Genomic DNA, 25712 nt, shown 5'->3' with positions numbered 1-25712 from the left:
TGTGGAAGCTTCCTACGTGCATCAGTGAGCACTTTAACAAGAACTGTGGAATTTCCCCCTTTGCCTAACATGGTAACGCCCACAAGTGCTCTGATTGGTCTACGCTCCTCCCTCGGTTATGGCTTCTAACTTGCTATTGGCCCCCGCCGGTGTCAGTCAGCCCGCTTCCTGCTTCACAGTATGGTTTGTTATTGCAGCGAAGCTCCTTTAAATGTGAGGGGAAATGTTGACGGTCGGAGCCCATGAAGTTGGTGAGTTTCTGATAGACGCCTACAAAACTTACAAAACTAACCGTGTGTCTTTGTCTGTTGAGGAAATGACGGAAAGTTAGCCTTTTGCCATTTCTTTTGACAAACCTTGAGTTTGAACGCCAGTGAGGAAAATTTAAACGTTACCTGCCGCTGCTGCCACTTGGCCCGACAGACAGGTTGTTTCTTTTTTTCTTTTTAAACCCTCTTTACGTATCTTTTAATTAACTATTTTTCTCAAATTTTTAGAAAAATGAAGGGGTTAATTCGACTGTGAACCAGCCACACTTCACACACACGTAAGATGTCAGGGGCCCATGAGCAGATCAGGAAGCGCCGCCCCCCCAAAACGTTCTTGATCTCGACCGACATAAAGGTGCGCGACCAGCTGGAAGGTACCATTTCGCTACAGCGGGGGTTCATCTGCCAGGAGCAAGATTTGGATAAAAAAGGGGACAGCCCCTGGGTTAAGGTATTAACATATATTTGCATTCACAGATTTACACAAGATTTGACACATGGAGGAACTTGTTGTGTAGTGCTAGGAGGAGAGTCTGAAAGGTGCTACCATTTGTCAGCGTCAACTTTACTAATACAAGCTGTTTTTATTTCTCTTACTTAGAATGATTAAAATTAACATTGGTGGAGTAATCTTGAGTATTTTGCGATAATATTTCGAAAAGACTTTTAAAGTGGTGTTTTTGTGCAATCTCAGTTAATTATATACATTATGCATCACTTGGGTGGCCCATGTCTTATGTTGCTCCTAACACATTCACTATGTTCCACTTCAGATTCGAGCATCCACCAGCCGCTGCTGAGTTCCTGCTTTTAAAATCGTCAGACTTAAATTTCCTGTTGTTTTGTTCTTAATTTTTCTTTCATACTCCACACCACCATCCCTCCTCTCCCTGTTTCTTTCTCCCACATGTGTTTTTCCTCTTTTCCTGCAGGTGTTGGACAATGACTTCATGGGAAAAATAGAAAGGAGAGTCTTAATTGATGTCCCAACTGACCTCACTGGCTTGCTGGAGGCTGTTAGAGATCCAGAGGCTCGACTAAAACTTCTAAGTAAGAAGCAAAATACTGCAGATTTTACAGCTGCTTACTTAAAATGTGCTCGAAGCTTGATTTAACTCACTTTCTAAGGAGAGAGAGTTCAGATTTGTGTCTCTTAAGTGCTGCCAGTTACTCATAAGCTGCCCTGTTTTTACTGCACACTGTGCACACTGTAATGGCTGTTTATCGCAGTAATTGTAGAGCACACTGAAGCTTTTCTCTATTATAAGTACATTTATGGCCTGAAATGTGACCAAAAACTGTCCCAGAGGATGTTAATCAAATGTAATTAGAAGTTTGTAATCTGCTAATTATTTGTTTGTTTGTTGTATTGTTCTGTGTTTTTCAGACCAGCCTGGGAAGCTGCAGCAGTTGGCTTCTCTGCCGTCTGACTCCCCGCTGTGGGTCCAAATAGGTCAGCAGGATGAGCTGGCAGAGGCAGAGCTGAAGTACATCGGGCCCTTAACCAGAGGAAGCAGCGCTGTGTATTTTGGGGTCCAACTCAAGGTTGGCTTAATCATTGGATTGTTTGAATTTTCAAATATTTTAAGTTGCTTTAATCAGCAGTTTGAACTACTTATGCGTTGCATGGTATAGCTGATACTGTTGAACCTGCTTTGCGGTTTCTCACTACCTACAATAGCTGTTCGTTACCAAACCTGGGCAAAAAAAAGATGGCAGCTAAAGAGCCAGAGTATAAAATTGCTAAAAGAAGAGACTTCCTGGGATCTTTTTTTTGACTCATTACCCAGAAGCTTCACAGGATCAGTGCTGATATTGCTCTGTGGGTGCTAGCTGTACACCAGTCAGCTACACTGTTAAAACCACCCTCCCCAGCAGAATATTTACAGTTGTGGTCAGAAGTTTACATCCACTGAATGTCAGGGTAATTTTGGACTCATAATTATATCTTTCAGTTGTTCTTTTTTCCAGGGTGGGATAATTGTACAGCATACATCTTTAATGACTTAAAAAAAAACAAGAATTGGGTGCACAAGTTTTAAAAAATGTTTGGATTTTCTCTAATATGCACATTGTCAAAAGTATAAATACAGGCTCAAATATATACATACACCCCACTAATATATATTTAAGGATCGCTTTGCAAGTTGCACCATGACCAGACTCTATTGGTACCCATCAGCGAGCTTCTGGCATTATTCTGGTTGAATGTTTGGCCACTGGGTGGCTGTAGCTCAGGTGGTAGAGCAGGTCATCTACTGATTGGAAGGTTGGTGGTTCGATTCCCGGCTTCCCCTAGTCTGCATGCCAAATATCCTTGGGCAAGATACTAACCCGAAATTGCTCTCCGATGCATTCATCGGAGTATGAATGTGTGTGAATGTCAGTTGTGCTTGTGCGAATGGGTGAATGCACAAGTTGTGTAAAGCGCTTTGAGTGCTCAGAAGAGTGGAAAAGCGCTATATAAGAACTAGTCCATTAGTCCACTGTTCTGGCAGAATTGGTAGAGTTTATTTAAACTTGTTGGTTTCCTGGCCAAGGCCCAGCTTTTAAGTGTAGTTCATAGATTTTTATTAGGGTTGAGATGAGAGATTTGGGAATACCATTCAAGAAGCTCAGTGTGAGCTTCATTCATCCATTCCAGTTTTAATGTGTGTTTGGGAACATTGTCCTGATGACACTCAACTATGTAAACTTTCAACTGTCCAGCTGTTTTGAGGGGAAGTTGAAAAATTTGGAGGGAGCCCTCCTTCATTATTCCATCCACTTAGGACAATGTATCAGTATCACTGGCAGTAAAACAGCCTAAGAGCATGATGCTATCACCACCATGCTTTACAGTTGTTACAGTGTTCTTTGGTTTGCATGTCTGACTATAAAAAAAAGTTCCCCATTTCAATCGCGTTTGAAGGTGTCAGTTATGGAGCAGGGGCTTCTTTCTTGGTCAGCACCCCCTCAGTGCATTGTTAGGTCACGCTGTCTTCACTGTGGACAGAAGCACTGGTCATGCAGCAGTTTCCACTCCATGTCAGGCTTGAGCCTTGGTGGCTCCTAAACATCCCGACCAGTTTCCTTCCATCAGAGGTTTCTTGTTTTGTTTTTGTTTTTCCCATCTTCTTCCAGACATTGGCAAAATGGTGACACATCTGAAATCCTTGTACTTAAGTACAGGAAGAAATTAAATTAGAAATTAATTTTTTTAAACCTATTTGGAAAATATCCACTTTGAATGCTGGTTAAACATGTCGTCCATTGACTGTATTTTCCTCACATCAGATTACATAAAATAACCACTGGATCCTCACCCCTGTGTGTGAAATCAAGTGACCCACAGATATTTATAAAAATCCTTCCTAATGTTGTTCAGGTTGCCCCTGTGCTGCCAAACTATCTGCAGACCTTTGGGATGTGAACCTCTGGGAGTGTCCTATACCTTCAGCAGTGTGGTGTTGGCAGCTGATTCTTTGTGTCCTAAAGGTTGTTGTTGTTGGGTGAGGCCTCCATGGATGAGGTTCGTTCAAGCAATGCTTGATCAGGCTGCGATCTGGCCAGTTTGGACCTTGTTCATCTGACAAATGCTGTCACAGCCTGAGGCACCAGGTTGCCAGGTTCTGCAAGAGCTTCTTCCCACAGGCAGTCAGGATTGTGTACTCATTTTAAATACACATAATCATGCACTACAGACACACAATCCTATAATTGTTTGTATACATGAAAACACACAGTCATCCTCTACAATGCTTCCTTTTTAACTGTTGCTGGCTTGTGCAATAGTTTTGTTTGCATAACTTTAGTTTAATATTCATCAGTACAGACATTCACATATGATGACTAACCTTCATTGCTGTTGTGCTGTGTTTTTATATTTGTAAAGCTGTTGAGTCCACTGTGCAGTCCTCATGTCTGCTGCAGTAAAGTTGACTCTGACTTTGACTTGTAGCTAACTAAAATGAAATATGACAAAAAGATACAGGTATCAGAAATACAAATAAAAACTAGATGTGTACTCACTAAAATAAAACAATAGTACACATGAACGCTCTTCAGATAATTATGTCAACCTGTGTGAGGAGGCTTTGGTGTGACTTTAACTCAAGTGTTTATGTTGTAGTACTTGTTATTAGTTTCTTAAGTGTGTTCTATTGAACATTTCTAAAAAACAAAATAAATAAATAAAAGCTAAAATGAACAGGGTGGAGACTAACCAAAGCTACATTTATCTGAAAAGAAACATTTGGAAGTTCATAAAAATAAATAATGTAACTCATTAATTCACACTTTTCCTACAGTTTGCTGTCCTGATGGGGAGGCTGCAGCCATCAGGGAGTGCCATTGCCAACAATAATCAGTGGCTGGCACAATCATCACAATTACTGCATACATAAAGCTCCAAAGTTTGCGAGCATAAAACTGCACCAAAATATCCGGGGAATCAAATCATAGGTTTATATACAAACCACAGATGTAGGAGCTGAGTTGCTGTGTCACTTGCAGTGTAAATATGTTAACTGTGTGTGTGATTGTCCTCCAGGGCTCAGCGGTGGGTAGGGGAAAAAGCAACGGCACTTACAAAGGCCAGAGGTTATTCACCTGCCCCGAAGCTTGCGCCCTCTTCGTCCCGGCCAGTCACATCAGGCCCCGCCAGTGGTCCAGCAGCTCCGAGGGACACCAGCGACCCCGTGAGCGAGAACACCGCAGCAGCAACGGTCACCATAGCAGCAATGGCCGCCCAAACCATTTTCAGCTGCCGCCCCAGCAGCAGCAGCACCAGCACAGTCGTCACATTAGTTTCCACCAGCATCCACCCAACAGCTCTTCTCAGGTGTCCCCCTTTAGCATCCTTCCACGAACTGCAGACTCAGCACCCATCACAGCTCAAAACCATGTCCGAGGCCCTGCGTCACCCCCGCTGTTTCGCCCTGGTCAGCGTGTGTGTTTCCCCCTGGATGACAAAGTCTGTGCAGGGGAAGTGGTGTTCTGTGGGCCCCTGCCAGGCCGGGCCTCATCAGGAATGTACGTGGGAGCCATTCTGGTCAGTATGACCCATGAGAGAGAGAAGATGTTTGTTTGTTTGTTTTGTTTTTTTGTAGAAAATAGGACATGTTTTAACTGTTAGCAAAAAATATTTTCCCTCGCTTTGACGGTCTTATACAGTGTAATGGTGAAGCCGTTCTATTTGCATTTAATGTTTGACTCTGTGTTGTACATTAGGACACTCCTGATGGTAGCTGGGACGGGACTTACAAGGGAGAGAAGCTCTGCCACATTCCTTCAGTCCTTTATGGAGCGCTGGTGTCAGTCAACAAGGTTTCCTTAGGTAAAGCAGCTGTTTACACTCAGAAAGTTCAGGCCTCAGTTATTTCAGGTAACTCAACAAATTTAGATTTTAAACTTTAGATTTTAATCACTCTTCTTAACATAAATTGACTTCTATATAGAAAAATTTAATTAAAAAATGGCAGATTTAGTTCCAGTATTTTTCCACAATTAATACGGTCAAATGAGAATAGACCGAGAAACATAGAAACAATAAGGCTAACCTGCCTAAATTTGGCAGCTGTCCACATCAAGGTAATTTCCTTGTGCCTTTTTCAGCACTGCTTCCATTTTTAGATTCTGTGGTTGAGTCAGAAACACAAACAAAAAACCCTGTATTACACCTGACTTTGTTAACTTTTACAAACTACGCAAATCTAGCTTTTTTCTTTCATTACAGAAAGTAAGTCATTACAATACTTGTATTACTTTTGTGTTACCTGCATCACGTCAACCATATAAACCTTGGGCCTACATAACCACACAGTATCTTAAGGGGGATTCTTTTCATTGGTTTACTAAGACGCGTTTAAACTGTTTACATGAGGTGATGAAATAATTTTGCTTTTCCCTCATAAACTGAAGTCACCAAGAGGGAAAAGACAAGTGCCTCTTTTCTGTCCACCTAACGTGCACAGATCAACCTGACAGCAGTTCTGGTTTCTTCCTGTTAAAAGGGAGTTTCTCTTTCCCACTTTTGCCAAAGCTCTTGCTCAGAGGGGTTATATGATTGTTGGGGTTTTCTCTGTATTATTGTAGGCTCTTTCACTTGCAATATTGTTTTTGTGATTTGGCACTATATGAATAAATATGGAATTAAAATGAACTGTGAATCAATACACTTCCTAAAATGAAACGAAGCTCGATAAGTCGCTGTCTTTTTTCTTTATGCTAGAAGAGCTAGAAAGCAGCAAATGACAACTTTGAAGGAGGCACTTACCAAGTTTACATCAAATTGTGAAGTGTTTTTGCTTGTAATGGGTCACTTGCCACATTTTTTTTTTTTACCTCACCTTTTTATAAACATCTTGCAGAAAAGAAACAATTAACACCAACAATCACTAAGTAAAAGCAATACAGAGATGTGTAACTGAACCAAATGAAAACGCAGTCAAAACAAGGAATTATGTTTTGTCATAAGGGCCGAGTGGACGTGAATGAGGGCTATGTGGAGACAACTGTGTTTACACCTGAGCTTTGTAGAGACGAAGCGTTGCAGGAGCATAACAGTAAAAATAAACATCTAACATCTTCACTTCTGCGTCCTCAGAACCAAAGTCCCATCGAACCAACCCCACTCAGAAATCTTCCAGAACCGTCCTGAAGGTGGCACTCCCCCCAGTTACTAAATCAGTCCCTGTATCGCCGCCTGCCTCTGCACCAAAGATAGCCCTGATGCCCCCAATCAAACCAGCACTTAAATCTCCCCCTCTGCCTCTGCCAAAACCCGCCCAGAAATCCGGGCTTCCTCCCCCTCCTCCTCTACCCCCTCCCAAACCGCAAGGCCTGACAGCCGGCCAGCAGCAGCACACCAATGGTACTCACGGACCCGCCTCACCGCTGAGGGCTCCGGGTAACGGTGACGACGCAGCAGAGAATGGAGAGGCAGGATCGGGCAGCAATCTGGAGGTCGGGTCGATGGTTGAAGTGAATGATCCGCCGCTGTTTGGAGTTATCCGCTGGATTGGATGGATAAACGGGATTTCAGAGCCAGTGGCAGGAATCGAACTGGTAAGGACAGTTTGTGCCTCAGTTTTTATTCCCTTATTGAGGTTGTACACTCATACAGAGTTTTCTACATCAGTTTTTTACTTCCCAGACGGATTGAAAGCAGTTGCTACTTATAACTGAATCATTGTTTTCTTATGCCGGTAAAGTCGTGTTAGCATTATTATTTAAACAAAAACGGGTTATTTCCATCACCACATTTGTCACCACATATCCTTTTTCATTATTACACAAACTTCCTGTTAACTTTTATGAGGGCAACGGAAAAGGAAGCCGCAGTTTGTTTACACTTAAGAAGATCATTCGCTCTTTGTTAAAGGATACCTTTCATACCAAGCATTCATGTTTCTGCATGTTCTCTTTTCAAAGAAACTGTTGGCAGTTCTTGTGGATTGATTCCTGATAAAGTCTTGCCTGTTCTTGATCCTGTTCTGTGTTCTGCTGGCTGCAGGTGGTCTGAGAAGCCTCTGCAGAAGTGCTTTAATGCTGCGTTTTTGGAGGACAGCTCCTATTACATAAATACTCTGTATATATTTTTCTTGTCACTTGATCCATGACCTCAGCAATTTTTTACCTGGCGGGTTCATGGGCCCAGTCTTTAGTTAGGAGTTTGAATTACTACAACATGATGTCCATTTTGTAAATTATCGTCCCATTAAGAGTGAAATAGGTCAAACAAAGCAGGGTTTGAGTTGCTGAACTCGCAGATTCAAAAGAGGATATACAAATGTTTGACCTACACATGCACTGAAAAGAAGAGATGAAGGCATCAGGAACTCATCAACTACTTAGCCCCCTGCACTTGAAGTTGCAGTATGCTGCTCACTGTCTGTGGTATCTGGTGGCCATGTGACTATGAATCACTCCAAGTATAGATTAGCTTAAGGTTATAGAGATAGATCTGCTATGTAGGAGTCTGTGGGGACTGACTCATCCTGAGAGACAGCCTCAAGTGGGCATTAGAGGTACTGCAGTTTTTGGCACTTGTGCTGTGGTTTCACCTTTTTGTTACAGAGGTTAATTAATTAACCTCTTTTGACATTAATTGTTTGTTTGTTTTTTAATCTATAGCAGTTGTAATGGCGCATCAAGCATCAGTACAGAAACTGATTTCTTCCAGTATATTGTTCCAATGGATTCATTTTTACCATCAACAGCTGAATCAAATACTTTGTTACAGCAGCAGAGGAAACTTGGAGTTTGATGTGTGGGCTCTAGGCACAAATATGCCGCATATCACACAGGGGGGTGATATGAGCCCCAGAGGGAGGATGTCTTTGATTTGCAAGGCAGGTCAGTACGTAGGGCTCAGGCTGCCTGCCTGGAGCAGGTCACAGGTTTCACTCCATTAGTTTAATGACCTCCTATCATGCTGGTTTGCAATAGGCTAATAAATCCCCACTGTGTGTGTGTGTGTGTGTGTGTGTGTGTGTGTGTGTGTGTGTGTGTGTGTGTGTGTGTGTGTGTGTGTGTGTGTGTGTGTGTGTGTCAGGAACAGGAGCTGTCTGCTGGAACGGATGGCAGTTACCTCGGGGAGCGTCACTTTCGTTGCCCGGCCAACAAGGGACTTTTCGTAAAGCTTCGCAACTGTAGACGGGACTCCAGATTCCCCGCCCCCGAGATGCCTGTCAATCAAGTGGAGCGATGCAACTCTATAGGTAAAGTAGGCTGTAATCTGACACAAGGCCACGCCAGCACCTCGCCGTCAAAGCTCTCTGTCTCATTTTTGCATACGTGCTGATGATCGCTGTTAAAGCAGCATTTATGACGCTCTGATATCTAATACCATCTTCTGTGTCTGTGGCTGCCAGCCTTTGCAGAGTGGGGCAGTGAGCGCGTGGAGGAGCACACTCCTCCTGTGGAGGGGGATGAGGCCCGGGAGCTCTACCAGGGCTGGAAGAAAGGCATCCAGGGTCACCTCAACTCCTGCTACCTGGATGCCACGCTGTTCAGGTAACATCTGAGACATTAGTTACTGTCCTACATCTCATAGAAAGAAGACTGTTGGTGTAAATATGTTGTTTTGACAAAAGCTGGTTTTTCAGATTTATACCAGATCTTTCAGATTGTTCACAAAAAGGCTGATAATGAATGTTTTTTGTCACTGTGATCTACAGCAGACATGCTGTGCCTCTGCTGTGTATACTGTTACAATACTGTACATACAATACAATACATATTAAATGTGACCATTAGAAGTGATGCATGTGACAGGCTTATTTCTGCTGCTGGATGAGGAAGAGAGTAGATATGACTAAGACCGTCATCTCACAACTCCGCCCACGTGGAAACCAGGGACTTAGAGGAAGGTCAGCAGTCTAAAACTGCTACCTTCAGTTGAACATATCAAAAGCAAAGACATGAAAGTGCACTCGCATATGATGTCACATGTCCGACTGTGGAATATGTTCAGTGTTATAAATATCTTGGAGCAGTTATTGTGAAGCTGTGTGCAAGAATGTTTGAGAAGGCTTCTTTTCTTCCACGTTGATAAAAACAATGATGATTTTATTTTATTGTGCTTTTACTGAATCGTTCTTATCTTTTTCTTCTTGGTGTCCTGGTTTGGATATTTACATGTAAAGAACAGAATATCGCTCAGTCAAATGGTGAAGTGGTCTAACAGGCTGATCGGTGAAGCACAGCTGAACCCAAGCATCCCTGCACACCAGACAGTTGCAGCGGTTCACTGGTTCGATTTCTTTTTGCACAGAGTTTTAGTTTCCTCCTTCTGGACAAAGATATCTGGTTTTAAAAAAGCTTTGTTTATGCAGCCGTCACGCAGATAAACAAATTATAGCTTTGCCAGTTTTGTGGGCTACATGATGCCCCAAATGAATTATTAATAATTCTCACTTTTAATATTTTTTGCATGATGTATATTTGTTGCATTGAGAGTGTGCACGTGAGGATGGATGATTCACCACTGCTGAACTAATCTACCTACAGGTAGAAATGAAGGAGCCTGGCATTAAATGAGGGGGTGCACCAAGATTCCACCCAGCTGCTTGTTTTAAACCCCACCTGTGTGCTTTTGTCTCCACAGTCTGTTTTCCTGCTGCAGTTCAGCTGACTGTGTGTTATTCTGGCCCACCGACCCTAAAACCGACCAGAGCTCCAGTCAGGCTCAGGACCTTCTACGCTGCGACATTGTCAACCCACTGCGGAGGTCTGTGCTGTTGTCACTGGTCATTGTTTGGTTAAAATGAACGGGGAGGTATGATGGAGGGACTGTTGTGCCCATTTCCTGTCTCCTTACTATCAGTTTCTGTTGTCACCATCTCTACAACAAAAACTGAAGTTTCTCTAGTGACCACTTGAGACTGGCTTTAAAACACGAGTCAGTGGCCATGGTTATCTGATAACAGTACTAACACTACTGCTACTTATCCAGAATAGTGACCTTTGGTATCACAAGCATGTGGAGTTTAATCCAGTGTTCTGTTTGTGGTCGTTAAACACAAATGTCATTCTAATAGGAGGCCCAAAAGGTTGCAGTCATTAAACACCACATGTTCACGTGTCGCTAGGCTGAAGCGCTCATAACTTTAGTTTGTGCTCACATTCTTGTTATATATCTGTGTGACGTGTCTGAGGCGCTCCTGTGCTGCCGTGTTTTTAAAGGTACGGCTATGTGTGTGCCAGTAAGACAATGGCGTTGAGGCGACTGCTGGAAGCTGCGAACAGTGATATGGGCTTCACCAACCAGGAGAAAGGTATGCAAGTGTTCTCCTCCACCAGGGACTGTGCTGCAAACATAGTTAAAGACTTCGAGGAATGCTGTCATACCTCTCTTGTTCTTTCTGTCAGATCCTGAAGAATTTCTCAACAAGCTTTTCCAGCTTCTCCGAGTCGAGCCGCTTCTCAAGATCAGGTAATGTTGCCGACACTTGCTGTTTTTTCTTTTCTTTTTGTCTGCATGGACAGTTTCTCACTGGACTGTTGTTCCCAGATTACCTGCACACAGTCATTATCACACACACAGGTTAGCTGTTGCATCGACGCGGTTGGAAGTTGAATTTGGATGACGTTTTTCCAACACTGTCGCTCTTCTACATTTCATGCATTCCTCTGTGAGAACACAACCTGCCACCAGTTCACTTTTGTTCAAAGGTGATGGAAATATTTGCCTGGTTGTTGTTTGTTGTTGTTGAAGTTCACACTGTCTAAATCTAACTAAAGGAAAAGGGACTTCCAGCCTGGAGGTCAAACAGACTGTGGCTCTTCCTAAAACTATTTGACTTGCCTCTTGTGTCTATAGTGTCCCTGTGAAGACTGCGTTCAGTGTTTTCATGCTTGTCCATGTTGTTATTTGCTTAGAGCTCCATGAAGTGTTTCACCTCCCTTTTATGTACTTCAGTGACTCAACGGATCTCAAACTTGACCTCTGACCTTGACTTCAAGGTCACTGTTATTCAAACTTGCCAGTGTTTTTTAATAGATGCACCTGTTTTATGAATTTGAAAGTCCTGTGTTGCACTGATCTTGAGTTATCGTGACCACGCGGCCCGCCCGCCTGTCTATCGTTGGCAGGGTAATGACAATACCCCATCAGTCTTTTATAGCTGAAGGGTAAAAATGGCTGCAGGTCCTAAAGAGTTAATGCAATACTCTCATTGAACCCCTTGAATTAAAGCTGGAAATTGGCTCACATCTTGTTTGATTTAAAGTCTACTGTGAAGGCGTGCAGAGACAAAAACTACAAGGAAAATTGTTATTATCCAAATATTTATGGATAACTATATGCTTACACAGCCAAGCATCAAAGGTGGTCATTGTTGTAATGCCTGCTCTGTCAGTGTTTTAGGATTGCACCCGGTGGCTTTGTTCTGGTGTTAAACAAGGTCTCGAGGGAAACAATAACAAAGCAACACTGAACGAGACATGATCCACAGTGCAGCCAGAGGGCAGCATAATTAGACAGCTAGATCTCACAAGCTTGGCTTGCAGACTGCATTTAAAAACCGTACACACACACGCTGGTGTTTCATTGATAAAACCTGAAGCATAGACATGTTGGATGGTCTGCACCACACAGAAAACCACATGCTTCAGGAGGTAATATTTGTTTATGAATTCCACAACAATGTATCGAACGTTAAAGGTTTAGCAGTTAAAGGTCAAATTCAGTAGCTCGAGTTAGAGGAGCTGAGGCCTGATCATCACCTAAATCTTGAGCTCATTCTACATATTTAATTCCCTGCCTTCTTCCTCTCCTCAGATCGATGTCTCAGCAGCCACAGGAGTGTCACCTCTATCAGCTCTTCCCTCCTGCCCTTACCCCCTCTCCTTCCTCGCCCGAGGCTCTCTCCCCAGTCAACTCCCCGATCCCCCTCTCCTCAGCGTCATCCATGAGGGTCGCCAGCGTCCAGACCCTGCTGGAGTCCTCCTTTCTCCACTCCGGCCTCAAGTTTGTTGAGGTGATAGAAATAAGCCAGAGATTTCACATCAATATGAGTAAAAAGGAGTTGCTATATTTTCTTATGTGTGGCTTGATGTGCCCACCAGGCTCCCTCTTGCCTCTTGCTGCTCATGCCGAGGTTCGGGAAAGACTTCAAAATGTTTGACGCCATCTTGCCGACCCTCAGCCTGGACATCACAGACCTGCTGGATGACAGTAAGGACGATCACAGGGAGCGATTTGTTCCTGCTCATTGAAGATTTGAAGTAGCTTAAGTTTTATGTTCTCCTTTCTCTTGCAGCTCTGAGGCAGTGTACTATCTGTCAGGCTGTAGCCGAGTGGGAGTGTCTGCAGTGTTACGATGATGTAGACATCACTCCTGGACATCTGAAACAGTACTGCAAGACCTGCAACGTTCAGGTAGCCCTTCACTGCTTCAGGTTTATGGAGACATGCACCAAAGAGCCTCTGCTTTAAAGATGGAATCGTCTGCAGCAGTCCAGCTTAATTCAGCCCAGTGTTGTGGTTTTCTGGATCGCTGATACTCTGTAGACTCGCTCGGTACTCTGTACATGATACCAGATTAAGATTGTACCCTGTGCTGAAAGTTGGCTGCCAAATAAGCACTCTTATTTTGTGTCTTACTCTGCACTAAATATCAGATATGTTTATAACTGTAACTGCTGGATGCTGGTGCTTGCTCCTCACATAATCTCAGCACTCCACTCTGTCATCCAAGTATGGGCACTTGTGATTCAGTGGTTGGCTTCATGGTAGCTGCTGCCGCCTTTTATATACAGTCTGTGTTTTTTACTCATTGACTTTGATCACCAGGTCCACAGTCACAGGAAACGAGCGTCCCACAGCCCGGTGAAGATTGGCGTCCCCGGGGAACAGTGGACAGGCCCCCTGCACTGCACGCGACAGCGAATGTCTCTCTTCGCTGTGACGTGCATCGAGACGAGCCATTACGTGAGCTTCGTCAAGAACGGGCCCCTCGACACCGACTGGCTGTTTTTCGACAGCATGGCGGATCGGGAAGGTGAAACTCAAACACGATAACCGAATCTTACATTCAGCCAGCGAGGAGCACGCGCTCACGTTTCTCCATGTGCTCTCACACAGGTGGAGAGAACGGCTTCAACATCCCCCAAGTGAAGGCTTGTCCCGAGGTGGGCCGCTACCTGAGCTTGTCAGAGGAGGAGCTGAGCAGAGTGGACCCCAGCTCCTTGAGGGAGGCTGCGCGTCGCCTGCTCTGCGACTCGTACATGTGCCTGTACCACAGCCCCGAGCTCAGCCTGTACAAGTGACACGGACACTCAGCACAGACGTGCAGACTGAAGTGGACGTGTTGTCCTCAGGTTCTTCCCTTCGCACAGCTGTCTGAATAAAACGTTGCACTTCAGAATATCAGGTGTAACATGAAATCTGCCTTATTCTCACCATGACCAGCATTTTTTTTTATTACTCCCTCCTGTGAAGTGGGGTTAGAGACTGAAGTTCCCAGTGAGACGGGAATGTTGAAGTGCAGCTTCTTTTCTTTGTGGGTAATGTTAGACACACAAACTGGCCTTCATGTACAGACCCAGGAGGTTTTTTGTAACAGAAACTTTGCTCATCACCCGGAACACTCTCCAGAATTGGCTGCCCGCAGCTTCACACACTCAGAGATGTAAAAATAGCAGATGTAGCAGCAAGAGTCCAAAGGTTTTTAAGAAGATGGTGTAAAACAGCAAAGGTTAAGCTGGTTGACGTTTGTTATTGGGGCTAATTTTTTGGGTCATCCATGTTTAAAACTGCTTAAGTGCCAAACTGCTGCAGATTTATGGCACGGCCTTAATGTTCACATCTTCTGTATATCAGGAGTTGCAGTTTGTCTACAAACAAGATGCACTTTAAACTCTTTCGTGAAGTGTTGCCCAGTAAAGGACGACAAGTGGTGAGGGTCTGAGAATAAACCACCGTCCATCCAGAAAGCAGTCAGCCATACTTCCACACTTCTACTGTGCCTGTTGAACAAAGAGCCTTATGTTTAGGTAAAGAGCTGTGTACACTTGCCAACCTGCTGGTGAGTTTACCTGTGCCTTAATGATGCTCTCACACTGTATGAAACCACTGTGCCTGTAACATGTAACACTTGTACTCTGCACAGTTCAGTTTGCACTGCTTTATTTACACGTCAGTTCATCTGTATATAATAGCATTCCCTGTAACTGACAGCACAGATTGCACATTGATGTTTAAACTGTTAGATTGCTTACAGGTTCTTTAATGCAATCCAGCTACACGCAATGAGAATAAAGATTTGATATTGTTCCTATGTCTTAGTGTTTTTGCCTTTTTTTTTTTTTTTTTTTTTTTTTTTTTAAATTGTTCAAATTTGTCAAGAAATCTAAAACATGTGGGACATGTCCATCTATCTTCTTCTGGTTATGGTGGATTTAAACCAGGACCTTTTTGCTGTGAAGCAAAAAATCCACACCGCTGTGCTTCCCAACTCTTAAACGGCTGAGTGAGAAATAATCATAATTTTCCCAAATCTGCTCCTTAAAAACATGGGTTCTGTATATTTTCTATACGTTCTTCCAGTGAAGCTTTCGCTAAATAAACTATAATATATAATATTTAAACGGGAAACGACAAGAAACATTATCAATATATCAAAATAAAACAAAAAATCACTGACCCATCATACCTTTAACACTGTTCTGTGGATTTTCTCTATCGACCACAAACAGAACACTGGTATCACAAGCATGTGAAGTCTACATTATATATTATATTGTCTACACCGCCTGGGGGGAAAAAACTGCCGTTCAATTTTCCTCAAATTAAATAGTCTTGCCACAATTAACCATCCATGTTATTTAAATGAATATTCACTTTAAGTCTTCTCCGTACATGGTAAATTTTTTTTAACCCGCAAATTATTTTCTATAACTTAAAAAAGTAAAATTAATTATTATATTTTCCCCTTGAGGAAATATTTTATTTTATTTTAGCGGACGTATGACGTAATATCCGTATCAGCAAACTGCGTCATCATTTAGAGCCCCGGAAACGTCGAGAGAGCGACGAGGGGGTTATCTAAACCTGAGCGTACGTCGGAAGCTTCGACTCTTTCCGTTAAAACGACACCGATTAAAGAAGCTCCTGAGAGTGTTGGATGTTTCTGTAAGGTACAACATTTTTTGAAATAACGCTCCGCTGCCTCGTTCACCTATAACGTGCTGCTTAGTGACAGCGCTGTGAGGCGCTGGTGACCTCCTGCTTAGCTTCTGGTCGGCTCGCTTGTATTTATAGCTGGCAGTGTGTTGAGTACACACTTGAACCGTTAATGTTAGCTCTCCGGGAAACCGTGCTTAGTGTTTTAGGTCTATAACAACAGAGGTGGCCGCTGTTAGCAGGTGCAGAGACACCGAAGCTGTTCCGACATTTTATCTGCAGAAAAAACAGAGAACTGGCTGTTATCCCAGGATCGATCTGTTACAGAAAGAACAGGTTGGAGACAAACTGGGAACTCTGATAGTAATAATTTATGTTGTTTAGGGGCCATTCCTCTGTTAGAGCATGTAGAGATCACAGTGTGTTCACACACTGCTAGTTGCAGAGTAAGGTCTTCTCTGTTTCTCTTATTATTTTTTATATATTTTATTTATTGTTTACTCTATTTAATTTGTAAAATATGTGTACATACACACACACACACACACGTAGAAAAATATTAGTATACACATCCAGAAATGCATATACTATTATATATTGTACATATATTTATTAGTTTCAGATGTAGCCATTCTTGTATTTTGCTTGTTTACATTATTGTATTCTGCACAACTCTGTTGCTTGTGAAGCTGGCACACAAGAATTTCACTCACATGTGCTGTACCAATGTACCTGCACATGTGATGTGACAATAAAAGTGATTTGATTTGATTTGATTTGATATTTGACAGCATTAAAACACACACACAAGGTGACAGGTCACTGGTCACTTTATTAGGTACACCTTTCTTTCTCCATTGCCCTCAATACATTAGACAAGTAGGAATGTCAAGACGTCCTGCTGAAGTTCAAACTTGAGCATCAGATAAGAAAGTAAGTTGATTTAAGTGATTTTAAACGTGGCATGCTTGCTGCTGCAAGACATGCTAGTCTGAGTATTTCAGAAAATGCTGATCTGCTGGCACACAACCATCTCTAGAGTTTGCATGGAAAATATGTAGCGAGCCAAGTTCTTTGAGTGAAAATGCCGTGCTGCACTTAAAAACTAGACAACAAAAAATGTTGCCAGGTCTGATAAGCCTCCATTTCTGCTGCGACGTTCAGATGGTAGGGTCAGAGTTACCAGTAAACAGCATGAAAGCATGGATCCATTCTGCCTTTATCTGCAGTTCAGGTGCTGGTGGTGTAGTGGTGTCCATAACATCTTCTTGGTACCAACTGAGCATCTTTTAATCTATTCTGTGAAGATTTAAAACAGGTCTGAAGTGACAGCGACTGTATAGCTGCTGCTTCTGCAGTAGTAAAGGTGGCTGTGTGTGGTTAAGGCAGTGTTGCCTGTGTTGATGGATTTGTGGGTTCTATTTTCCTGATTAAATGTAACATTACTTTATAATAAGTGGTTAAAATGTTTTCCTTTTGGGGAAGATTAAAAGGATGAAACCTGTTCGATGTCTGAAATCAATGACTTCCATTTATCGACTGGTGTTTTATTCTCATATTTTGTCTTTGGCTTAACAGAAAGCTGCACAAGCCTTTTACGTCTGCAGTTATTTATGCATCCTATCTGTGCAGGTGCTTTCTGTCTCCGAGGTCCAGCAGTGTAGTTGGTTGCCATGGCGTCTCCAGGAGGACAAGGAGGAGGAGCTCTGTCAACAAGAGGAGGAAGCGGTGCCAGGAGGATGAAGTGGGCTCTGGAGCTGAGCCTGGGCAACACCAGGTAAATGGAAACTGACACGTACCCTGAACATTTGTCCACACCACCAGGAGGTGTGGACTAAAGCTCTGGCGTAGAGGTGAGAGTAGTGCAGGTAACAGCTCTGTCCAGGTGGTCGAATTTACATGTAAGATATGATTCTGGCTTTAATGAATTATTAAACAACAAGTCTGTTATCCTGTAATGGTTTCACTTTTCAGCACGTCCCTTTCAATATTTCTGCCTCCCTGCATTACCAGACTGCTGTGTTCCAGGTGTAATTAAAGTTGAAAAAAGTCCATTCAGTTCAGTACAGGTCGCTGCTTTTATTTAAAGTTTCATAAACTGAGAATTTAAGTAATTGTGTTACATTCAGTATGGCTCAAAATCTTTCCTGGCAGGTAATTGTCCCATTCCCAGTGAACAGTTTGGGAGTGTGTCCTAGAGCTGGGCGATATATCGAGTTTTTAAAACATATCGATATATTTTTATACGAGATATAAGATGTGACAATATCCTTTATATCGATATAGTCTATGTTACGTTATAATTATAGTTGTGGAGCCGCAAGTTTGCCTCTCTTTCGTCCACTTTTGTCTCTACGCAACGTTACTCCGCCTCGCCTTCACTGAAGACAACTCCCCCTCCTCCCCCATCGCTTCACATGCAGGCAGCGACAAGACGGACACGGCAAATCTCCGTTAACGAGTTACTGCGCATCGCCCCATGCGTGGGGCTGGACGGCGTCAACGTGCTAACGAGCTAAACATGCTAACGAGCTAACAGCGCTAACCCTAAAATCCTTTCATTCTCTCAAAAGTTGATAGCGCGCCTTATGTATGAATTCTGGTTGTGCTTGATGGCCGCGAACTGATTTTATGTGGTACACGGCGCTCAGCAATCTGTCAAAAATGTTTGAGTACGACTTTGGTAAGCTATGGAGCTGCACCGCTTGATAGATTGTCGGCGCATTACGGCTACCGAGGAGCTTCGCGGAGTGATACGTACTGTGCATCAACGTAATATTACCGTATTGTGTGTGTATAAGGACCATAAATGGCACCTGTAAGAGACGTGGTTATGAAGCGGATTTCAAACTCCAGGCTGTCAGTCACACAGTAAAACTTGGGAACAGAGCAGCTGTGAAATCTGTCTTTGTTATTACACTCAGCGTCTTTTAGTTTACATTTTGACTGCACAATTGTGAGCTCTTTGTTTAGCACAAAAACAACCTTGTTTTCTTTTATTTATGGAGCATTATTATTTAATGAATGCTCATAATTTAATTTTGAGTAATTTTTCATGTACATCTGTGCTGTATGTTAATAAAAGTGCCTGTGTGACATCTGGGACACAGCTTTGACTAAGAACTCTCTTTTTGTTCTTACTTTATGGCTTAAAAAAAATATCGAGATATATATCTTATATCGCCATCCAGCTAAAAAATATCGAGATATGAATTTTGGGTCATATCGCCCAGCCCTAGTGTGTCCTGTCTAAACTTAGAAGTTGTACATCGAATGCTCATCTTGATTCAACGCCAAAGGGCATTTGTGTCTCCTGCTAGACTTAAACTAGCAACCTTTTACTTATGTCCCGCCTAAACTACAGATTATTTCTGCCTCCAAACTTTTTAGAAATCAGCTAATCCAGTTTCTCTTTGTTTACCTGGGCGTCCTCACAGTGTGTGCATGTGGGCTTTACACTCTTGTCTTGAGTGGTTTAAATGCTGATATTAAATTAAACGGCAGAGCTTATGAGACGGTGAATAAAGGTTAAATCTGGTCATTTTTATTCCCGCTGCAGGAGCCGCGGTGACCGGCAGGGCGGTCAGGGAGATGTGGTTTACCCCATCGGCTACTCTGAGAAACCGGTCCCCGACACCAGCATCCAGGAGACTGACAAGAACCTGGTGGAGAAGGTGAGAAAAGCTCCAGATACACACATTTTCCCTCCTGTTTGAATGGTCCCAACCACCAGTCTGTGGATTTAATGTCTATTTAACTTCATAGGTTAAGCTACCATTGCTGAATTAGTTTTGCTTTACTTTGTGAGAAATAAACACAATAACAAATCTTTTTACAGTGACCATCCAGATTTTGTTTTTACTGTAGTTTTATAGTTTTTGTACTAGCTTTATAATGACTATAATAACCATGGTGTACATAGTTATTCTGTCAAACATGTGGAATCAGTACTTTGGGCAGAAACTGGATGTGGATTTTGGAACTGGCACAGAGGAGAGTCTATGTGCCTTCTCACAATGAGCGGTCAGCCCGTACTTTGGAATAGGTGCCTTAAAGACAGTCGCTTTTATTTTGATAGGACATTTAAAACGATAGGACTACAGTCAAAATGTTTCCTCACAAGAGTGTTAGAATGAAGGTGATCTGCTTAGAATGAAAAGAAAAGAGCTCAGTAAAGAAAGCGAGGCTTAGTTTTGGGTGGACGTAAGAGGGTCTTTAGCAGGGATTTAAATCAAACATGTGGTACTTGGTCTGACCCCGCCCACTCTCTCGTCTTGCTGTGGTGCAGAGGTGCTGGGACGTGGCCCTTGGGCCCCTGAAGCAGATCCCCATGAACCTGTTCATCATGTACATGTCGGGCAACACTATCTCCATCTTCCCCATCATGATGGTGTGCATGATGGCCTGGAGGCCCATCCAGGCTCTCATGTCCATGTCTGCCAGTGAGTATCCAGCGCTCGGACACCGTTTATGTTCCTGACCGGATGCTAACTGCTCCTTTCATTCTCTCTGCCTCAGCCTTCAAGCTGCTGGAGAGCTCCAGCCAGCAGTGGCTCCAAGGCCTCGTCTACCTGATCGGAAACCTCCTGGGCTCGGCGCTGGCCATCTACAAGTGTCAGTCGATGGGACTGCTCCCGACACACTCGTCCGATTGGCTGGCGTTCATAGATCCGCCGCAGGTAAGGTCGTAAACGTGCAGCAGGGATAAATAGTTCTTCAAATTGATACCCTAACTGTATCTACTAAAAATCTAAGATGAGTTTGACCTTGACCTGAAGGCCAGAGGTCAAGTTTTCTGTACATCTTGTATATGCAATAACTTGAACAAGGGCTGAGATGCAGATTCTATAATTGATACCATAGATGTGTGTACTAGGAGGCTGACAGGTAGCACTGCTGGTACCCAGTGTTTTTAGTAGTAATATTAATAATAATGATAGTAGTAATAAGAATGGGTATAATGGTAGTAATAGTAAAAAATGATAATAAATGATGATGTTAACCTTTAGAATTGTCCCTTCTGTTTAAGTGTAAAGTTTAAGTACATTCATATTTATAAAACTTGTCTCAGTTTGTCCACAAAGAAATCCACCAGCACAGCCGATGTTTGGGCTTAAACTTTATTAAATTAGATAAAGGTTTCTGCAGCTCATTACCCCAAGTTTCTGTGGACCCCCTGCTTACAAATAAAAAGGGAAAGCTGTAAGTGGTTTGTTTACAGGGGAAAATAAAAACACCTCATTGTTTGTCATGACGGAGCAGTACAATCTGCCACTGAGCAGATTTTCACACTTTGTTCACATTTTGAGTAATTCTAGTTAAAAATACAGCCAATAAAATGAGGTACAGAGTCTGACACAAGCTTTCCATTAGCTCAGCTTTTGGCTTCATCGGACTGTTTGTTGATAAAAGCTGCTGTGAGCAGCGCTACATGTTTGGTTTGGCAGATTCTTTCTAATGCAGCCTTTGAAGGGATGTGTGTGGAAGTGGTGACCCTTCACTTGTTCTGTGAATGTGTGAACCACTGCGCTGTCTGCCAGAAACACAATACCTGAAAAATGGCCCAGTAGGTTTGGTCTGTAAAGTAATTTTTTCATGTTTTCAGGCTTTTTGGCTTCTTCATTAAGTTCTTATAAAACAGACGTGTCACGATCCTCAACCTGCTGAACTACTGTTTCTAGCTCAGTAGGGGGCAGAATTGGCTTAGTTTCAAATTCTCCTGAGGTCATGGAAGACACCTTGCGTTATCAATGATGTATTTATTTGGTCGTCAGAAACATCTTTGTAACATGCAGGAACAAATAAAATCTTACCTTTTTAATGTTAAAATACCTCAGAGTGGGCCTTTGAGGGGTGACTGCACATAAACATCAAACAGTTAATGCTGAGAGTCTGTTTCCTTCCTTCCTTCACAGTGTGACTGAATCATTTGCAGGTCTGCTTGCAAGTAAAATGATTGCAAGTTGGTTTTAGGTGCAGTAAGCAAAAGTTCCCTGATGTGCTCTGGGGAGGAGATGCACATCCTTCTGGATTTCCCTCAGGAAGAGTATGCAATGTCCCTGAATCAAACATACGGAGCTAGTTGCTATGGCAACCGCTTGTATAAGTGCACAGCCGGAAGTAACTTTGTTACCAGTTTCACTTGGTATTACCCAGCAACCTCCTGCAACCACTTCCCAACCAGTTGGGAAAGGTTGCCTGATGGTTGCTAACTGGTGTGTAGGCCTGTGTGAATTAGAAAACAGTCCAACTTGGGCATCATTTACCTCTTTACCCCTTGAAAGCAGACTTGGAGTAACATCTGAAGCTCTTTTCATCACTGAGTGGTTTATGTCATATTTAAGGCCTGTTTACGGGAGATATGAATGACTGTTTGCATCAGAAGTTAGTGAGGGTGGTGTCTGCCTGTGGAGCTACCCAGAAAATATTCTAACGGTGGTCAAAGCACCTTTTTATTGATATATGCTGAGGTGTCAGAGGGGAGGTCTTCAGATGTCGGCTGTATGGGGAAAAGAGCTAAACGAGGTTAAACATTGTCTGTATTTTACACTATTAGTGAAAAAACTCCTTCTAGTGTCCACTCATTTTCCAGCTCGCAGTGTTTCAGGCTTCTTTATTTTCCTGTCACAGTGACAGCCACGTGTTCCTGACTATAAGAGCTTGAAACCAGCAGCTAACTGCCAATTAATTAAGTATGGGTAATTAGTTTAACCGAGTAGTGTTTCCCAGTTTTAGTGTTTCAGTTGTCACACAGGTCCCTGCGGTGTTTTGTCACACTGGTTACTGCCTCTCACTGTACCCACATTTGTCTTCTCCACAGAGGATGGAGATCATGGGAGGAGGGATGGTGTTGTGAAGAGGACCACGTGTGCATGCAAAGGATTGATATGTTGACCTTCAGAGGTTAGATACTGTAAATACTCCACCTGAGCCGCACCACCGAGGCCGCCCGGCAAAGCTGACATGGAGGAAAATCCAGCTGGCTTTTTTTTCCCGTCCTCAGCAGATCCAGGCTCGAGCGCAGCAGCTAAAATGGCACCGCCAGGGTTTCATCTCACACACACATACACTATTTGCCTTTTATCAGAGAAACGTTACTTCCGCCAGCTGCTCTGCTTACGTTTGCGTCACCTCTGACGTTCTTCTTTTCTTAAAGCCAGCTGATCATCATATTTACTTCTGTTCAACTACTGTAATTTCACTTGACACATACTTCACATGCTAAAAATACGAGATTATCGACAAGGTTATTTTTGGAGGGTAAACATCACTAATGGCAGAGTGTTACCTGTAACTCCCGAGGGAGTCCCTGGGAGGAGGTCATTTCTCATGAATAGTACAGTAGTTTTCTTTTTTGTTTTTCTTCCATCAGTCGTTCAGTTTGTTGTGAACGCTTCATTATGTTAACATGAACTCACCAAGCTAGCCCACAGCATTTACTCACCTGTTTAATTTATAGGTTTGTTTAATTTATGCAGATTTGTTTTTTCCCTATGAAAATATTCTAGGAAATAAATCCTTATTGGTTGAATTCAAATGAGTTTGGATGTTTGATTATTTTTGCAGTGGTTTTTTGGTAAGTTGTTTCATGAAGATACTTAATGTTCAGTGGAATTACACAGAAACTAAACTATAAAACTTCTAATGAAGGCTGTAGGGGTGGCAGAGCAGGTCAGCCACTAATCTGAAGGTCGGTGGTTCAATCCCAGGCTGCCTCCTGGCTGCATGCCAAATATCCTTGGGCAAGATACTAACCCCATGTTTGCCTACTGGTGGTGGTCAGAGGGCCCGGTGGCGGCAGCCTCGCGCCCCAGGGCAGTTGTGGCTACAGTGTAGCTTGCCATCACCAGTGTGTGAATGGGTGAATGACTAAAGCGCTTTGGGGTCCTTAGGGACTAAGTAAAGCGCTATACAAATGCAGGCCATTTACCATTCATGTTTTTGGTGATTTAGGTGTGAACTACTGGGGACCATGTCAGACTTTGGGTCTTCTTGTCCAACATGTTTAAATCTGGAGGGAAAAACTTCAGTTTATTTGCTCAGTTATGATATTTTTCAGCCATAAGCACGAGAGTTGTTTAATATGTCAGAGTGATATGATATTACACAATATGACTGGTTGCAAGAGAAAAATGCACACCTGAAGGCAGGGCCGATAAGATTGTTTTTAGTCGGATATTTACCGCACCCTGTCCACAAACCCAGTTCAAAAGGTCTGATTTAGTTTGTTGGATTTTCTGAGATGTCACAAAGCCTCCCAAGTCTCTTTTTGGTTTTTTCAAATGTTTGTCTATCATAGTCATAAAGAACACTAAAGGATTTCTGGATTTATACTGGGGTTGGCTTCAAATGTTAATCACTTTCAGTTAAGTCCCACTGTCCTGAATGTTTTCAGAAATCCTGGAAATAAATAACCTGAACCACAGTCATGAATTCACAGAGGTAGCAAAGATATTCCTTTAATGTAACTGGTTTTAAAAGATCCTTCAGCGAGATTAGTCTCCGGTTCAGAAGCAGAAACCACTTTGAATCCATTTCAGCTGTTTTGGTGTAAATGAAGGTACTGGTTGGAGCAGAGGCTCCTGCTGGGTTAAAGTCGCTCTACAGCCCCATCCAGCTCTCCTCGTGTGGCAGCCTGTCTCAGGAGAACTCCTCTATACTCTTGATATACCTGACTGTGCTGCAGGAACTAACAAAAACACTAACAGAGTAAAACCAAAGAACATCACATTAGCTCCTAATCCTTCTTTTACCACCTGGACCACCTTGGGCTTCACATTCTACCTCTTATATATGTATGTACACACTTAACTGGCTTCTTTCCCCACACCTTGGTGGAGGGATTCAGAAAACCACTGAAGCCCCATCCTGGAGCCAGGCCTGGGAGGGAGCTCAAGGGAGAGTGCCTGGTGCCAGGGTCTTACCCCATGAGACCCAACCGGGCCCAGCCTGAAGAGGAGACGTGGGCTCACCACCTGCTGTAGTGAGCAGGATGCGTGGGTGTGTGTCTGCTGGCTATCAGGACATATACTTATAGGTCCCTGATGAGAAGATTTAAAAATGTGTGTTTTGTTAAATCATATATGTTTAAAGGGAAAATAAGAAATGCATATATATAACATAAATGATACCAGTAAATAATTTTTGAATGGATGCTTCAGGCTTCACACAGAGCCGTCTTGGTGAATAACATTTATGAGCCTGTTTTGAAAGCAGGCCTTTACAACGCGCTTGTATCAACATTTAGCCAATTACAGGAAGTAAGTATCAAAATAAAAGTTCAGCTCAGCCAGCAGTGAATTTCAACTTCCGTCTTTGCCTCATTCCAAACTTTTCCATTCCTCCATTCCTTTTGCTTCTTCTTGTGGGTGTGGATTTATCAGCACCCAGAACAGAAGGATCAGGTATGGCAGAAACCCCAGAGGCCATGAGGCTTTCACAGCGTTTGGTAGTCATCAGTGAATAAACATGAAAGCTTGGCTCTTAATGTAACATCTGAGATTCAGAAATGTGCCAAAACATATTAAATATATATAGTCTTCTTCACAGGTATCTTCATCTTATCACAGTACTGCCACACAGTGTGCATTAAATTTACAAACAGCACAGAGGACACACAGAGAGGGTAGCATCGTCCGCATTACTGGTACAGAGATTATGTTTAAAGAGCCTTCTTCTCTGTCAGGGAGCAGCTGCCATCCCACACAGTGACACAAAGTTACACATCTGGACACTCTCTCCTCCACTGCACATCTTCAGGACTGAGCAGACTTCATCCTTCTGAGAGATTGACGGACTGGTGCTTACGCAGCACCTTCCTCCTCTAACTGAGC

At 42.9% G+C, this 25712-nt stretch overlaps 2 protein-coding genes across 4 annotated transcripts; both read left to right on the top strand.

Moving 5' to 3' along the window:
• The first annotated feature begins 102 nt into the window (after positions 1 to 102).
• cyld3 (cylindromatosis (turban tumor syndrome) 3) lies at positions 103 to 15034 on the top strand. Of its 3 annotated transcripts, none has more exons than XM_080298505.1 (17): positions 103 to 251; positions 498 to 720; positions 1202 to 1319; positions 1657 to 1814; positions 4801 to 5301; positions 5481 to 5586; positions 6856 to 7316; positions 8812 to 8971; positions 9125 to 9266; positions 10360 to 10482; positions 10938 to 11029; positions 11124 to 11187; positions 12535 to 12733; positions 12822 to 12930; positions 13016 to 13134; positions 13549 to 13756; positions 13840 to 15034. In XM_080298505.1, the coding sequence occupies exons 2-17, from the start codon at positions 553 to 555 to the stop codon at positions 14022 to 14024; spliced, it is 2913 nt and encodes a 970-aa protein (XP_080154631.1). In that variant the 5' UTR covers positions 103 to 251; positions 498 to 552; the 3' UTR covers positions 14025 to 15034. The 3 variants fall into 3 exon arrangements, with proteins under 3 accessions (XP_080154631.1, XP_026018428.2, XP_026018429.2); XM_026162643.2 differs by having other exon boundaries at positions 8806 to 8971; XM_026162644.2 differs by lacking the exon at positions 103 to 251 and adding an exon at positions 258 to 427 and having other exon boundaries at positions 8806 to 8971.
• A 691-nt stretch (positions 15035 to 15725) lies between these two features.
• Positions 15726 to 23416, top strand: emc4 (ER membrane protein complex subunit 4). The gene is made up of 6 exons (XM_026162645.2): positions 15726 to 15893; positions 17512 to 17656; positions 19439 to 19553; positions 20168 to 20321; positions 20398 to 20558; positions 22700 to 23416. The coding sequence occupies exons 2-6, from the start codon at positions 17553 to 17555 to the stop codon at positions 22733 to 22735; spliced, it is 570 nt and encodes a 189-aa protein (XP_026018430.1). The 5' UTR covers positions 15726 to 15893; positions 17512 to 17552; the 3' UTR covers positions 22736 to 23416.
• Positions 23417 to 25712: the final 2296 nt, after the last annotated feature.

Source organism: Astatotilapia calliptera, chromosome 3 (genome assembly GCF_964374335.1).
Source record: "Astatotilapia calliptera chromosome 3, fAstCal68.1, whole genome shotgun sequence".
Classification (NCBI taxonomy): domain Eukaryota; kingdom Metazoa; phylum Chordata; class Actinopteri; order Cichliformes; family Cichlidae; genus Astatotilapia; species Astatotilapia calliptera.
The sequence above is the reverse complement of the archived record's forward strand: the minus strand, read 5'-3'. Positions and strand labels throughout refer to the sequence as shown.